The sequence below is a fragment of the Ranitomeya variabilis genome, chromosome 4 (genome assembly GCF_051348905.1).
Source record: "Ranitomeya variabilis isolate aRanVar5 chromosome 4, aRanVar5.hap1, whole genome shotgun sequence".
NCBI lineage: Eukaryota > Metazoa > Chordata > Amphibia > Anura > Dendrobatidae > Ranitomeya > Ranitomeya variabilis.
In genome coordinates, this window is record NC_135235.1 from 368,094,848 (window position 1) to 368,109,654 (window position 14,807).

The 14,807-nt window shown below is 43.5% G+C and overlaps 1 protein-coding gene across 3 annotated transcripts in view; it reads right to left on the minus strand.

Annotated features, from left to right (window-relative positions):
• SPHK2 (sphingosine kinase 2) overlaps positions 1-14,807 on the minus strand; it is a 47,861-nt gene that overhangs the window by 31,158 nt on the left and 1,896 nt on the right. For 2 of the 3 annotated variants that reach the window (XM_077250723.1, XM_077250724.1), the window contains exon 2: positions 6,002-6,711. The exons of the other annotated variant lie outside the window; for it this stretch is intronic. In XM_077250723.1, coding sequence (XP_077106838.1) covers positions 6,002-6,416 — 415 coding nt within the window. In that variant the 5' untranslated portion in view covers positions 6,417-6,711. The remainder of the gene's footprint in view (positions 1-6,001; positions 6,712-14,807) is intronic. 3 annotated transcript variants of the gene reach the window in all.

A 14,807-nucleotide genomic window follows, 5' to 3' on the forward strand; every position in this document is an offset into this window, starting at 1 on the left:
GTTAGAATTGAGGGGTTTCCACTTTTTAGGCACATCAGGGGGTCTCCAAACGCGACACGGCGCCACCATTGATTCCAGCCAATCTTGCGTTGAAAAAGTAAAATGGTGCTCTCTCCCTTCCGAGCCCCGACGTGTGCCCAAACAGTGCTTTACCCCCACATATGGGGTACCAGCGTACTCAGGAGAAACTGATCAACAACTTTTGGGGTCCAATTTCTCCTGTAACCCTTGGGAAAATAAAAAATTGCGGGCTAAAAAATTATTTTTGAGGAAAGAAAAATGATTTTTTATTTTCACGGCTCTGCGTTATAAACTTCTGTGAAGCACTTAGGGGTTCAAAGTGCTCACCACACATCTAGATAAGTTCCCTTGGGGGTTTAGTTTCCAAAATGGGGTCACTTGTGGGGGGTTTCTACTGTTTAGGCACATCAGGGGCTCTGCAAAAGCAACGTGATGCCCGCAGAGCATTCCATCAAAGTCTGCATTTCAAAACATCACTACTTCACTTCCAAGTCCCGGCATGTGCCCAAGCAGTGGTTTACCCCCACATATGGGGTATCAGCGTACTCAGGAGAAACTGGACAACAACTATTGGGGTCAAATTTCCCCTGTTACCCTTGGGAAAATAAAAAATTCAGGGCTAAAAAAAATTTTTTGAGAAAAGAAAAAATATTTTTTATTTTCATGGCTCTGCGTTATAAACTTCTGTGAAGCACTTGGGGGTTCAAAGCGCTCACCACACATCTAGATTAGTTCCTTGGGAGGTCTAGTTTCCAAAATGGGGTCACTTATGGGGAAGCTCCAATGTTTAGGCACACAGGGGCTCTCCAAACGTGACATGGTGTCCGCTAATGATTGGAGCTAATTTTCCATTCAAAAAGCCAAATGGCGTGCCTTCCCTTCAAAGCCCTGCCATGCACCCAAACAGTGGTTTACCCCCACATATGGGGTATCATCGTACTCAGGACAAACTGGACAACAACATTTGGGGTCCAATTTCTCCTGTTACCCTTGGGAAAATAAAAAATTCTGGGCTAAAAATCATTTTTGAGGAAAGAAAAATTATTTTTTATTTTCACGGCTCTGCGTTATAAACTTCTGTGAAGCACTTGTTGGTTTAAAGTGCTCACTATGCATCTAGATAAGTTCCTTGGGGGGTCTAGTTTCCAAAATGGGGTCACTTGTGGGGGAGCTCCAATGTTTAGGCACACAGGGGCTCTCCAAACGCGACATGGTGTCCGCTAACGATTGGAGCTACTTTTCCATTCAAAAAGTCAAATGGCGCGCCTTCCCTTCCGAGCCTTGCCATGCGCCCAAACAGTGGTTTACCCCCACATATGAGGTATCGGTGTACTCAGGAGAAATTGCCCAACAAATTTTAGGATCCATTTTATCCTGTTGCCCATGTGAAAATTAAAAAATTGAGGCTAAAAGAATTTTTTTGTGAAAAAAAAGTACTTTTTCATTTTTACGGATCAATTTGTGAAGCACCTGAGGGTTTAAAGTGCTCACTATGCATCTAGATAAGTTCCTTGGGGGGTCTAGTTTCCAAAATGGGGTCACTTGTGGGGGAGCTCCAATGTTTAGGCACACGGGGGCTCTCCAAACGCGACATGGTGTCCGCTAAAGATTGGAGCCAATTTTTCATTCAAAAAGTCAAATGGCGCTCCTTCCCTTCCGAGTTCTGCCGTGCGCCCAAACAGTGGTTTACCCCCACATATGAGGTATCAGCGTACTCAGAACAAATTGGACAACAACTTTCGTGGTCCAGTTTCTCCTTTTACCCTACGGAAAATAAAAAAATTGTTGCTAAAAGATCATTTTTGTGACTAAAAAGTTAAATGTTCATTTTTTCCTTCCATGTTGCTTCTGCTGCTGTGAAACACCTGAAGGGTTAATAAACTTCTTGAATGTGGTTTTGAGCACCTTGAGGGGTGCAGTTTTTAGAATGGTGTCACTTTTGGGTATTTTCAGCCATATAGAACCCTCAAATTGACTTCAAATGTGAGGTGGTCCCTAAAAAAAATGGTTTTGTAAATTTTGTTGTAAAAATGAGAAATCACTGGTCAAATTTTAACCCTTATAACTTCCTAGCAAAAAAAAATGTTGTTTCCAAAATTGTGCTGATGTAAAGTAAACATGTGGTAAATGTTATTTATTAACTATTTTGTGTCACATAACTCTCTGGTTTAACAGAATAAAAATTCAAAATGTGAAAATTGCAAAATTTTCAAAATTTTCGCCAGATTTCCATTTTTTTCACAAATAAACGCAGAAATTATCGACCTAAATTTACCACTAACATGAAGCCCAATATGTCACGAAAAAACAATCTCAGAATTGCTAGGATCCGTTGAAGCGTTCCCGAGTTATTACCTCATAAAGGGACACTGGTCAGAATTGCAAAAAACGGCAAGGTCATTAAGGCCAAAATAGGCTGGGTCATGAAGGGGTTAAATGCAGCTGTCAGAGTTTGACAGCAGCATCTAACATGTTAACAGCGGCGGGGGAATCGCTATTCCACCCGCAGCCATAAGTCAGCTGATTGAATCAGCTGTCATGTGCCGGAAAAGATGCGGGCTCACCACTGGAGCCCGCTCCAAACAAGGGGGGGGGGGGGGGGGGTTTGGCATCCAATGACTGACAATAGGTTAGTCAGAAAGTACAAGGTGAAAGAAACCAGTCACCTCTCTAACCAGTGTCCGGTGCTGTCCAGAAGGTTGACCATTAACAGATCAAGAGACTGACAAGACTCCATGGATGGAGCTCATGACTGTTACTGAAGGGACGGCTATATTGGTCACTGATATTTTTCTAAAATGTATTTTTGCACATTTTGCAATGTTTGGTTATTATTCTCACTCTAACAATTTAGATAGAAAATGTATGTTTATTTAGTTGCACAATAATTCTGCACAGACAGATATTCTAAGACAAAACTTCACTTTTCATTTCTTACATCGTCAAGTTTATTAACCTTGTGGACTGACCGTCAGCACTGGAGCTGTTCAATAATAAAATTATTCATGAAAGCTACAAGTTGCCCAATAATTCTGCTCAGTGTTCTTACATATAAGTATTAATAAACTTTAGCAGAGAAAAATAAAAAAATTCCTTAAGCTCATTATCTTTGGAAATATGATTTGTATCTGGGGAGCGGACAGTCACGGCCAGGCAGCCTTGCACTTTAAACCCTTGTTTTTTAGATTAGATAAGCAAGAAAAACTGAACTAAACCATCTGAATCGGGGACAATTACATATAGAGAAATCCTTCTTTCAGGTTGAACAGATCGGTGACCTGACCCTACTACGGGGGAATGATTATTGCCAACACAACCGCTAGATTTCCCCAGGGGACCACTCAGGTTCGGGGACATCAGACGCTCAATATTGTTCTGCAAGTTCAGTCTCTCATTCATAGGGCAAAAGGATCAATGCATGCCCTGACCTTATGGCTGGCAAAGTGGCTTGTTGGCATCTCTGAAGAACCCATCTGAGCCACTCACCCACAGCCACCCGGCAGACAAGGCGAACACCCTGAAGATCTCACCCCGAGTCTATAGAGCAGGAAGGCACATGCGTAGTCACCACTCCATTCAGTCTATGGGACTTGCAGACAGCGCTTGGCAAGAGTGCAGGGAGCTAAAGCAGAGACAGCAACACACCACAAACTCCTTTATACTTACCACGCCCTACATTACATATTAATTATAGGTGTCAGCAACAGTCAACGCAAGGAATTTTACTAACAGTGGATCACGAGCCATAATTACATATTAATGATGTAACTGCCACCTTTCTTTACATGGCACTTCAGGTTGCTGCAGATTAAGTATTTCTGTGCCACCAGGCAATGAATTATTGGATAACAATAGCCAGGCACCAGATGAGATGACCTGACAGACCACACTGTTCAGCCAGTCGTGCATGTCCGGGGACTCAAAAGAATCCGCTTTTCTCAAAGATGAGAATACGAGTCCTGGGCTTCAATCCAGGAGCAAGAGCACATCAATGGCAGCCATGTTCCACCCAGAGGCTGATTCACAATTTCCCACGGCCCAAAGATTGCTTGCAGGGCAAGCTGGGTCAGCATGAGCGACAACAGATGAAGTATCCAAACAATGTATTGATTTAAAAAAATTTGGTCTACATACAGTATATATATATATATATATATATATATATATATATATATATATATATATATATATATACACACACATACACACACACATACCCACAGTGCAAGCATCCATACAGTACAAGCATACATACAGTACATTAAGCTAAAGCTTCAATTTTTTGAAGAGGCTTCAATGAAATGTTATACGTAATGACAGACTGACAATTATGTCGAGTTGCATTGTGTCAGAGTCTGGGCCCATGCAGACAAGCGTATAAATTGGTCGTGTGCCATCAGATTTTTAATCACACAGCACACTGACCCATGGTTTTGAACTGGGCTGTTCAGATGAATGATTTTTTTTTCTTGGTCCAACCGTCCGTGAGAATAAAAACGCAGCACGCACCACTTACATCCAAGTCTTGGATGAGGCTCACACATTCAAGTCTATGGGAGCGAGAAAAAAAAAATATATCAAAACCCACATGGGACATCAGAGTGGCATCTGATTTTTATGGATATATTGCTACTAACACTAGAAAACTGCATGTGATCATTTACATGTTTTAATGTAGTTGTCAAACAAATTGCACAAGGACGTAAGAAAGACACATGGATGAAAATCTGCTGAAAATTAGAAGAAAAAAAAAAAAATGGTCCACTTTTTCTGGATGACGTGTCTGCAGGCGCCCTAATGGTGGCTGTTGGGAGCTTGCCCATGTTTTATGCTGCCTAAACTCGAAACTGGCTCCCTTTAGACCAAAACCAGGAGTGGATTCTAACACTTAGAAAGTATAATGGAAATATTATTTGCACCCAGTCTTTTATTTTTATTTAAAATGGATGGAAAATACTATCCAAATCAGAAATGTGTGTGCAAAATCAGCTCTAACGTAGAACAACAGTCTGGGGTTCATTATGTGCTAGTGAGAACAAATCCAAAATTCTCCAAAGAAATCTGAAGTGTTTGTTAATTTTATACCCTCGTGAATATAGCCATTCCCTGGGTGAACTTAGCCCATTCTTACAGGAGAGCAATTAGCAGAATACCTGCAGCATACGAGGTAAAGGCTCCCAGGGATCCACCCTGCCTAGCTACACCCGATATTAGCCTCATTACAGGGTGCTCTGAGAATTACCACATCCTAGGAGATTCGGCAGGCCTGACGACATTAACTTCTTTACCACTATCATCTGCAAGAACCATGTGGCTATGACACGGCAGAATGTGTTACCTACCCACCGACTGTGGTATTATACAGTATATGGCAAAAGCAAAAAGCAGACTATCCTGCCAATGCTGAATGTGGATATGACTGCGGTGCTTCATGAGGCACGTTACCATATTTCGTTGTAGCCTAAGTGCTACCATTGTGAGGACCTGCCTCTGCCCGGCATTAGAACAATGCTTTGCACTAAAGGGCTTGTCCAGTCTATGCAAAGTCTGCAGTCCCTCTACATGACTGCAGACTTCTGAATCATGACAGTGTGCCCACTCCCCCCTATGTGAGTGAGGGGATAGGTGACTTGGTATAGATGATAAGTGCCAACTAGTCTCATGCGGATTCTCACAACAGAAGAGAATTGAAAGAAGCTGGGTGAGACTAGTAGACTATGCCTACGTGTATGAGGCATACAGAAAATTCGGGACAATGTGCAAATCAGCAGGCTTCATCACAGAGGGACTGCAGACTTTGCTTCGAAACCTCTATAAACTGCATGTTGCATCTAAGTGAAAATCAGATCTAGAGCTTCATCTATTGAAGAAATAGTTAAAGAACTAGGTTCTGCCCTCCAACCACAGTGAAAGGCTTATTAGACCCCTTTTATAAGGACAGAAGAGATCCAGCTTGACAGAACCCAATTTCAGCCATTACCTGTATCACTTGAGATTGGCACTCCTTGAATAAGACACTTTACCACCGTTGCCCACTTTTCAGCAATGACTTGGTTCTGGTCATAATCTGAAGCCTCGTCCACTCTAAATGTACGCACCATCCTTTGGCGGGTACGTGCTGAGCCCATCGCAACTTTCTTCTTCTTCAATGGATATGAATAGATCGAAAAATAGGCATAAACATCAGTAGAACCACGACTGCGCATGGTATGACATCCCACCATGTCAGGGATGGGTAGTACTGTACGCTGGTCATCCTCAGGTTTAGGAACCAGTCTCTGGATGTGGAGGCCTGTAGGTGTCAGACTAAGTGCATAGCGAATACCTTTGGATGGGTAGACCCCAAATTCTCCATGGAGTAGGGTCTCCGATGACTGCTTGGAATCCTTAGACATTTTACGATGGAGGTACGTGGTCCAACAGTGCAGATTCAATCATACAGTCATGTAAGGAAAGCAGAAGTACATAAAAAGCAGACTGAGAATGCATAAAGGCAGGTGGCCGACAGTCAGAGCCATGAGCATGGGGAAGAAATCCTTGTGCCCATTATAGTTTCTGGATATTTTAACTAGAGCTGTCTAAGTAAAAAAAAAAAAAAAAAAAGGACTAAGACAACTTAGAAAAATACCATCCTAGGTCTTCATTATAATCCTGAGCCTTAAAATCTGGCGAGTCCATTCAGGTGAAAGGCTGTGGGAAAAAACAAAAACAAAAAAAGGCATGTAAAATACACAGTGACTAAAAGGTCACCTTATCCACAGAGTAGAAGAAAAAAAAATGCGTACGAAATAAGCACCATATAAAAGGAGTAAAAGTTAATTAGTAACCAGTTCTAATTATCTATGTAGTGATGTCTAAATTTATTAAAATACTTACAGGTTGCAGTCTTCCCAGTTTACAGAGGAGCTCTGAACCTCTACACAGACTAGCAGGATCACACAGGGGTTGAAGTCACTTTCTCATTGTAAGTCTATGTAGCCTGGTCCAGAGTCTCAGAGTCAGGGTCGTGCACATGACTGAGTCTCGTACAAGTGCTGTCCGTGGCTTTACAGATCGCACTGGTACTACACATGGCCACACAAGGCCCATTCATACAAAATAAATAAAGACTCCAGACAATGTTTGGAAGTAAATGGCCGTGTCATTTATTTTTGAGTTAGTTGAAAAACCAAACTCCAAACAGTTTAACTTTAAACTTAACTCTTTAAGTTAACCACCAGATGTTAACCACCGTAAAATGACCAATCCACCCAGCAAGGGCGATTTCCCAAACGCCAGGGCTCAGAGAGACCTGGCCACCCCACCGCGCCACAGCCAATCTTCCACCATTGTCTGGAGATTCAAATTAAATATATCCAGGCCTATATCAGAAAGATGAATTAAATCATTCCTGTAAAGACCGGGTAAAAAACCCTCTAGATCTTCATGCCTATAAGAGAAACCATTAATCATAGGAAAGAACTTAGACATCTCTCTGTTTACTCTCTTCCTTATCTTCTCCAAAAAGGAAAGAGTTCTTCTATTCCAAAGCAATCTAGGAACGATTTCTGAAAAGGCAAAAGACGTGAAAGGAAAACTTTGCTTCAGAAAAATAATATCAGCTCTCAAGGTAGCTAATAAATCTAGTGTTTTGACTTTTCCCGAGATCGTTGCCGGCTAAATGTATGATGACTAAGTCCGGGTGAGGAAGTTTAGCATAACACTTGTTAAATTCTGCCACTAGCCTGTTCCAGGACATGCCACGAACGCTATGCCAAAAAATTTGCACTGACTCCTGGCTGAATGAAAGATTTTCAGAATAGGAACGATCAAAGGCTCTCTTCTGTGCCCAGAATATAAAGGAATGTCCTAAAATCCAAACCACTCTGGGACCTGAAAGTAAATTCGACAGTTAATGCTCATATAAATCATGACGGACATAAAGCTTAAATCTTCCCGAGTCCCAGCGGCCCAATTTCATTATTTCCGAATCATGAAGGCCAGACCTTGCTGCCTCGGTTGCTGCTCCTATTCTAAAAGAATGAGAGGTAAACCTTAAATACCCTTTACCTAGCAATTGCAGACACTTTTTGAAAACCGAATTGAATTGAAAGACCGTTGCATGGGAGCCATCCTCATGTACAAATAGCGGACCGGGGACACACGGTCTTCTGCATAACCAATTCTTGGTATTGAGCACTGGACAAAAGTTTTGATCAGGCATGGCGTTGATTTTTAGTCTAATACCTCTGCCTAGCTGATCGGTTTTTGATCGTCTGATGAATAAAAATAAATGGGAATCGCAGATGGACACATCCAATGCCATAAGGCCTGATGGATCCGATTTTTTTTAAGGAAACTAGTTCACCCACCCTCAATGCTCCGAAAAAGGCTAATGAAAACGCGGATAAAAACAAAAGTCTCGAAGGAATTGTTACAAACCGACTGCAGAGATAAGCATAAGTCTTTCAAAAGGGGGAGCGACACAGGGCGTCTAGAATCCGGTTTGAAACTGGATCTTTTAAACCCCTTTAAAAATTGTTTAATCGGGAATAAACCCGTCAAAGGGGTCTTGCCAAACAACTTTAAAAAGAAAGAAACTCCGGCAAGTGACTTGGCCACTGCCGAATAGGAAAGACCCTTGTGACATAAAAACTCGACAAATCTCAAACCAGCAATCGGGCTAGATAAATTAAAATCAAAATTATTCGCATTACAAAAGGCGATCCACTGTTGCCAAGCGGCTGAGTAGTCAGCCCAAGTTCGTGCAGACAGGGAATTTTCAATACAGTAAGGTATCAGGTCAAAATCATGTCCCAAATTTCCTGAGGGCAGGGCGTCGCGTCCACGTCTGCGTTGGGCACCTGTTGGCGAAACATTTCCCATTGTTGACAACACAGAAGGTCCGTAATCGACGTCAATCTACTAGAGCCGAGTCTGGCTTTTAGCCATATGTTAAAATTCAGGCAAGTCAGAACTACCTTCCTCAAAATCTTCGCCGCCCTAGGATTCTTGGAAGACAGGGTGTTGATGGAAAAGACAACCCCTTTATTAACCGAAAAAATCATTAACCTGGCATTCTGCATAAGATGACCCCATAGCTGTAGGCCTATGAGAATAGCAAAAATCTCCAAAACCATTGGGTTTTAATGCCAACTGTTCGGACCTCCAGGCTTCAGGCCATGGGTGAGCAAACCAGTGTGAAGAAAACAGAACTCCACAGCCGCAATCACCAATGGCTGAAAAAGCAAAATTCAATTCATCAGCAGACAAAAGAGGACTGCAAACAGGATTTGCCATTGAAACCCGATAAGAAAGATAACCAGGTTTTCACGTCTTCTCTCAAATCCGACGATACCCTAATGTGAGACTCGGGTGAAGAAAAACCGATTGTGGCATCGTAGAGCCGTCTTGAAAAAACCCTACCCATGGGGATGACACGTAAGGCAAAATTTAAAAGACCGAGAAGAGACTGCATCTCCTTCAAGGTCACTTTCTTTTTTGATAAAAATTTTTCCAAAGATTCACGTAATTTAAAAATTTTTCCCCTCGGGTAATCTACATTCCATTTTGATGGAATCTAAAGTAATGCAAAAAAAAAAAAAAAAAAAAAAATCGATGACTTCTGTGGGGAAGCAGGTTCTCTCATGTGCTAGCGGTACGCCAAAAGTGTCGCACATCGCAATGAAGCTATTAAGTGATTTGAGACAATCACCCGAAGAGGGGGGGGGCCGATGAAAAGGAAGTCGTCCAGGTAATGCAACACACCTGCACCCTGAACGCTGTACTCTAAAACTAAGTGTAGAAAGGACGAAAAGGTTTCGAAATAAAAGCAAGATAAAGCAAACCCCATGGGTAAACATTTGTCAAAGTAAAATTGATTCTCAAAATGGAAGCCTAAAGAGTTAAAACCTGATGGATTAACAGGTAGGAGTCAATGCCGACTTGATGTCAGATTTCGCCATCAATGCGTTTCTGCCAAAGGTACGGAGGAGATCTACAGCTATATCAAAGGAAGCATAAGTAACTGAACATAGGGACTAGTCAACCTCATCATTGAGGGAGGAGCCAAAGGGATAAGATAAATGGTGAATCATACGGAAGCTACCGGGCTCTTTCTTAGGAACAATACCCAATGGGGAAATACGGAAATTTAAAAATGGGGGAGAAGAAAAAGGGCCTGCTACCCTGCCGGCTTGCAGCTCCTCGTTTATTTTCTTTCTAGCCACTTCCATGTGGTAATTTAGTGAAGCCAAATTTTTAACTCGGACGCAACCAGGGCCTTTAAAATGAGGGATTTCAAAACCAACAGAAAAGCCATTAAGTAAGAGCTTACTGCTCTCTTGCTTTGGATATATGCTTAGCCACCAAAGCATCTCTGTTATTCTCACTGGGGTCCGAGCCCTTTGAAGCAAGCTCTCTGGTTGCTGGCTGAGAGGCTTGTTTACGGAAGCATTTTGACATTGGGTGAAGGTTACCGCAGCAGGAGCATTCGTGGCGAAATCTGCATGAGTTACCCCAATTGCATACCGACTCATTGAATGCAAAGCATAATCCCTTTTTTGTCTGAATTGGAGCTGGTTGTCTACTCGTGTAATGCCTCTGCAGCAACATGAGGTTGATCCATAGCCCCACATCCTTAGCCCCCCAATGAACATCAGGGTGGACCGCCAATTTCTGTCTAAAGGCCTCATCATAATGAAGCCAGGCTAGGCCACCAAAGTTACGGTAGGCCTCCAAGATGATATCAATGTGTTGAAATAATTTACTGCATAAATTAGGGGACTTCTCACCCGACTGCAGAGTAAATCGAAAAAGCCTGCAACCAATTGTTAAATGTTTTAAGAGAACCTCTTCTAGAATCATCCACATCAGATTTGTCATCTTTCTTTTCTGGTTTACTCATGTAGTCCTTATGGGGGAGAAGTGAAAATAAATCAATATAATTGTTATTCCAAATGTGCTCCTTAATGACTGAGCTCAAGTGGAAGCCCAGGGGCGACAGATCGCAAGTTAAAACTTCCTTAAAGGGGTTTTGAGGGGGCTCGCATACTGCTAAAGGACTAATACAGGGGGATGGAGTAGGGGTAACTAATTCCCCTAAAGATTCAGATAAAACACTTCTAATAATATCTTTTAGTTGGTGATGAGGCACTGACAGGGGCACATTAAAAATCTCACCCCTTCCTGAAGAGTGTCCTCCGGAGGTCCGGTCATCTGGGCAGCCAGTACTCAAGCCCTGAGGGGAGGGCGAGTACAGCTGTGGGATATTCTGTGGCGGAGAGCTTGGCCCGACGTCCGAATCTTCATCCTGAGGGACAGCTGCTGATGATCGCTTCTGGCCGCTGGGAACCAGGGGTGAGGCGGCAACTTCGGCCTGACAGGTCGCTGCCGCAGCGCTTTTACGGCCGCAAGCGGCAGGCAACCTGTAGTCAGGCTCCGATGGCGCCACCTGGTGGCCGCGCCGAGGACCTTGCGCCGGGCTGCCGTACTGCATGGGAGAAGGGCGGCGAGACCTCTTGCGCACGTCCGGTGCGCGGCTGCAGGATCTCGCCGGCTGAGATGGCGGCAAGTACGCCCTCCGTGGTGTCTTCTTCCTACCCCGGCTGGAAAGGTTCACTGCTGCGTCAGCCTCCTGACTCGCCAACCGGACCGCAGGCCCCGGCGCCTGACTAGAGGAGGCAGCGACCGAAGCTGCAGGTATGGGATTAATAGTGAGGCAATGCTTAAGCCATTCTGCCCCATCTTCACGGCCTGCCCTGGCCAGAATCTGCTGTAACAGGCTCTCCATTATTGTCAGGGGATCTTCGGTTTCTTCAGGTAACCGGTGAATGAGGTTAATCCACTCAGACAGGGCTATTTATAGCCCAGAAACAGCCCGGCAACCACAGCCCACCAATAAGAAATGTTAAATAAGGGCGCAAAAACAGCTGGAAAAACCGGTTAAAACTGCTCATGGCCCTTTTGCCATAGCTAACCTCAATTTATTAATTTACCTCATAAACCCTGTCATGAGGTAAAAACCACCAATATTCAGTTCCTGTGTGTCCATTTGACCCCCCCTATAATTCTTTATTATGAACGGGGGAGGACTAACATGATATTTTATGGGGCTGTGTACTTATCCAGTTTTTTTTCCCTCAAACAGAGTGGTCTGCGGGAAAAATATGGAAGCATGACCGATATTGTTCCAAGGGTCTGATAAAAATCGGCAATGCAAGTCTGTGGATCTGTAAAAGAAATTGGACTGCACTTTGAGAGTGGTCCAATTTTCACAGACTGACAGAAAGGAGAAGCTGGAGAAATTTGCTTTGTTTCTCTCCACTTCCATGAATAATTGATGTCACCCTTATCAGAATAATCAGACCATTGAGGACATGGCCTGAACGCTGATGGTGCTGGCTGCTTAACGGAATAGCTCCATGTATAACCTCGTGCACCTCGGGTAGAAGCGGCGTTTACCCAACCCAATTGACCTAGACAATCACGGATATTAAGAGATGACCAGAGGGAGATCAAGAAAGATGGCCTGCCTGGCCAAACTGACTAAACTTTTCACTCAGAATGCTCACTGTGCTACCTGCCCACAGAAAAAGAGAGCCATCTTCTTTCTTATGCTTGCTCTCAGGTGGGTTCTCTGTTCAGCCCGGTAGGGAACAAGGCACAGATTCAGCCAATGCTCCGGTCACTAAAGTGACAATGTAATACATGCTCAACTCGCTCTGGTCCTTATTGAAGTCTGACAATAAAAGCAGCAATCAGATAGTTAAGGCAAGAAATAGGATCTCTGGGGGAATGCATGGATCACTGATTCCAAGATGGCGGAGTATGTGGTCTTTCATATCAATCTAATAGACGCACACTACGAAGTTGAGAAAGACATGCAACAGCTAGAAAACAAATTATGGGACCTCATAGATGGATCTCGCCAGAATAACGTCCGGATTAGGGGCAGCCCAGACACTGGAGCTGACTCAGACTTGGTTCCCTTTTTTTCTAATCTTTTGCAAATTATTATGCCTGAGATGGATGACCTAGACCTAATGGTGGGTCATATTCATAGAGTACCAAAACCGGGAGGGCTAAATCCAGTCTTCCCAAGAAATTATTTTGCAGATTTCACTTTTACCAAGATAAAAGTCCTTCCTGCATAACCTGAGGCACAAACCCTTATCCCATCAATGTCAAGGGACTTTATTCAGATCTGTCTGAGGTCACTTTGGCCAGAAGTTGTGAATTTGCCAAACTCATGACAGCGCTTGGGGATTCCAACACCCGTTACAAGTCAGGCTTCCCAGTCAAGCTGGTGGTGAATAAAGATGGCAGGCCGCATGTCTACAACTCTCCAGCCTAAGCAGTGGAGATGCTGAAAAATTGGGACATGCTATCAAAGTCATTTAATTTGGACATAACAGGTCCTGACGCCCAAAAGATGATATCCGCAGCGCTGGCGTCACTGTCCCTGCTTCTTGTCAAATTGAGCATGAAGAAGTCGGAACAGCAGCCTGGACTTCCACTTCATGTTCGATTTGTCTGAAGGCAGAGACAGCGACGCCAGCGCTGACTGGGTGCCAGGGTCCCAACATCCGTACGAGAGCCCAGTGATCGGTAGTGTCAACACTGCGGGAACAGGAGGCCAAGTGTGGGGTATAAGGGTTGTCCTAGTAGTGGACAACCCCTTTAATACACTTTTATATTAGGAAGGACTGTGAAAGTAGCAGCTCACTCCATCAATCCCATTCCTCTATACTTTCTGCTGTAGAAATAATGTCATCATGACGCAGGGACATGCGAGGCTGCAGCCAATCACTTACACAGGTCGTCACTTCGGCCACTGTTCAACTAATGATACTATTTTTGATGCAAAACCACACGGAAGAACGCGGCATGTGAAAATTTTTTTTTTTTTTTAGTCTAAGCTTTTATTTAAAAAAAAATAAGTGAGGAAATGGACAACTTTTAATATATCAGTATACAATCAAGGAGGCGGCTCCAGCCCCAGGGGACATATCTTCCAATATCAAATATGGACAACTTATTAGCTAAATAATCCTGAAAATCCCAAGTCCATTCTGAGTGATTAACCTTCAGAAGTCATTTTATGGCGTTGGTGCTCTGATAACACAGGATAAACGGGGAATTATTGATAAGGGTCATTAAGACCAAAGTCTAAAAACAGCACATCCTGTACTGACAAGGTAGCTTAGGGCAAAACACAATGTAATATGTCTCCCTGATAAGTCAAGACTCACAGGGTATGCTCAAGGGCAGAAGTAAGGAGATAACGTCTCGGATTGCCAGAGGTTTGACCACTGGGACTCCCACCGCTCCTGAGAAACTAAAGAGCTCCATGTGAATGGAACGATGGTCAATCATGTGCACTGTCAGTCAATTTCTTCTTATGGGGGTGCTGAAGACCAGAAACCCAAGTGCTGAACTATCTTCAGTGGTCTTAAGGTCGATTACAGATCTATTCACATGGGCTCTTCAGAGCTCCGGTACTCGGGATCAGAGGAGGTCTCGGCGATCAGGAAGTTATCACACCAAAGACAGCTGAGACCTTCAAAGTCATAAAGTGAATGACAAAGCACACAAGTATTCAACAATGGTATGTTCATGTCCAATTACAGAGATGACAGGCCACGTCTGCGGACATATCGCTTTTGTAGGGAGGTTATATTCTGAGACACTGTGGCCAGTGGAACATCTCCAGGAAATATCAAACACATAGGACACCACGGCACGCACTTCGTGTAGAAAAGTCTTCAGATTGTTTTGTTTTTTTTCACACACCTGATTGCAAGCCT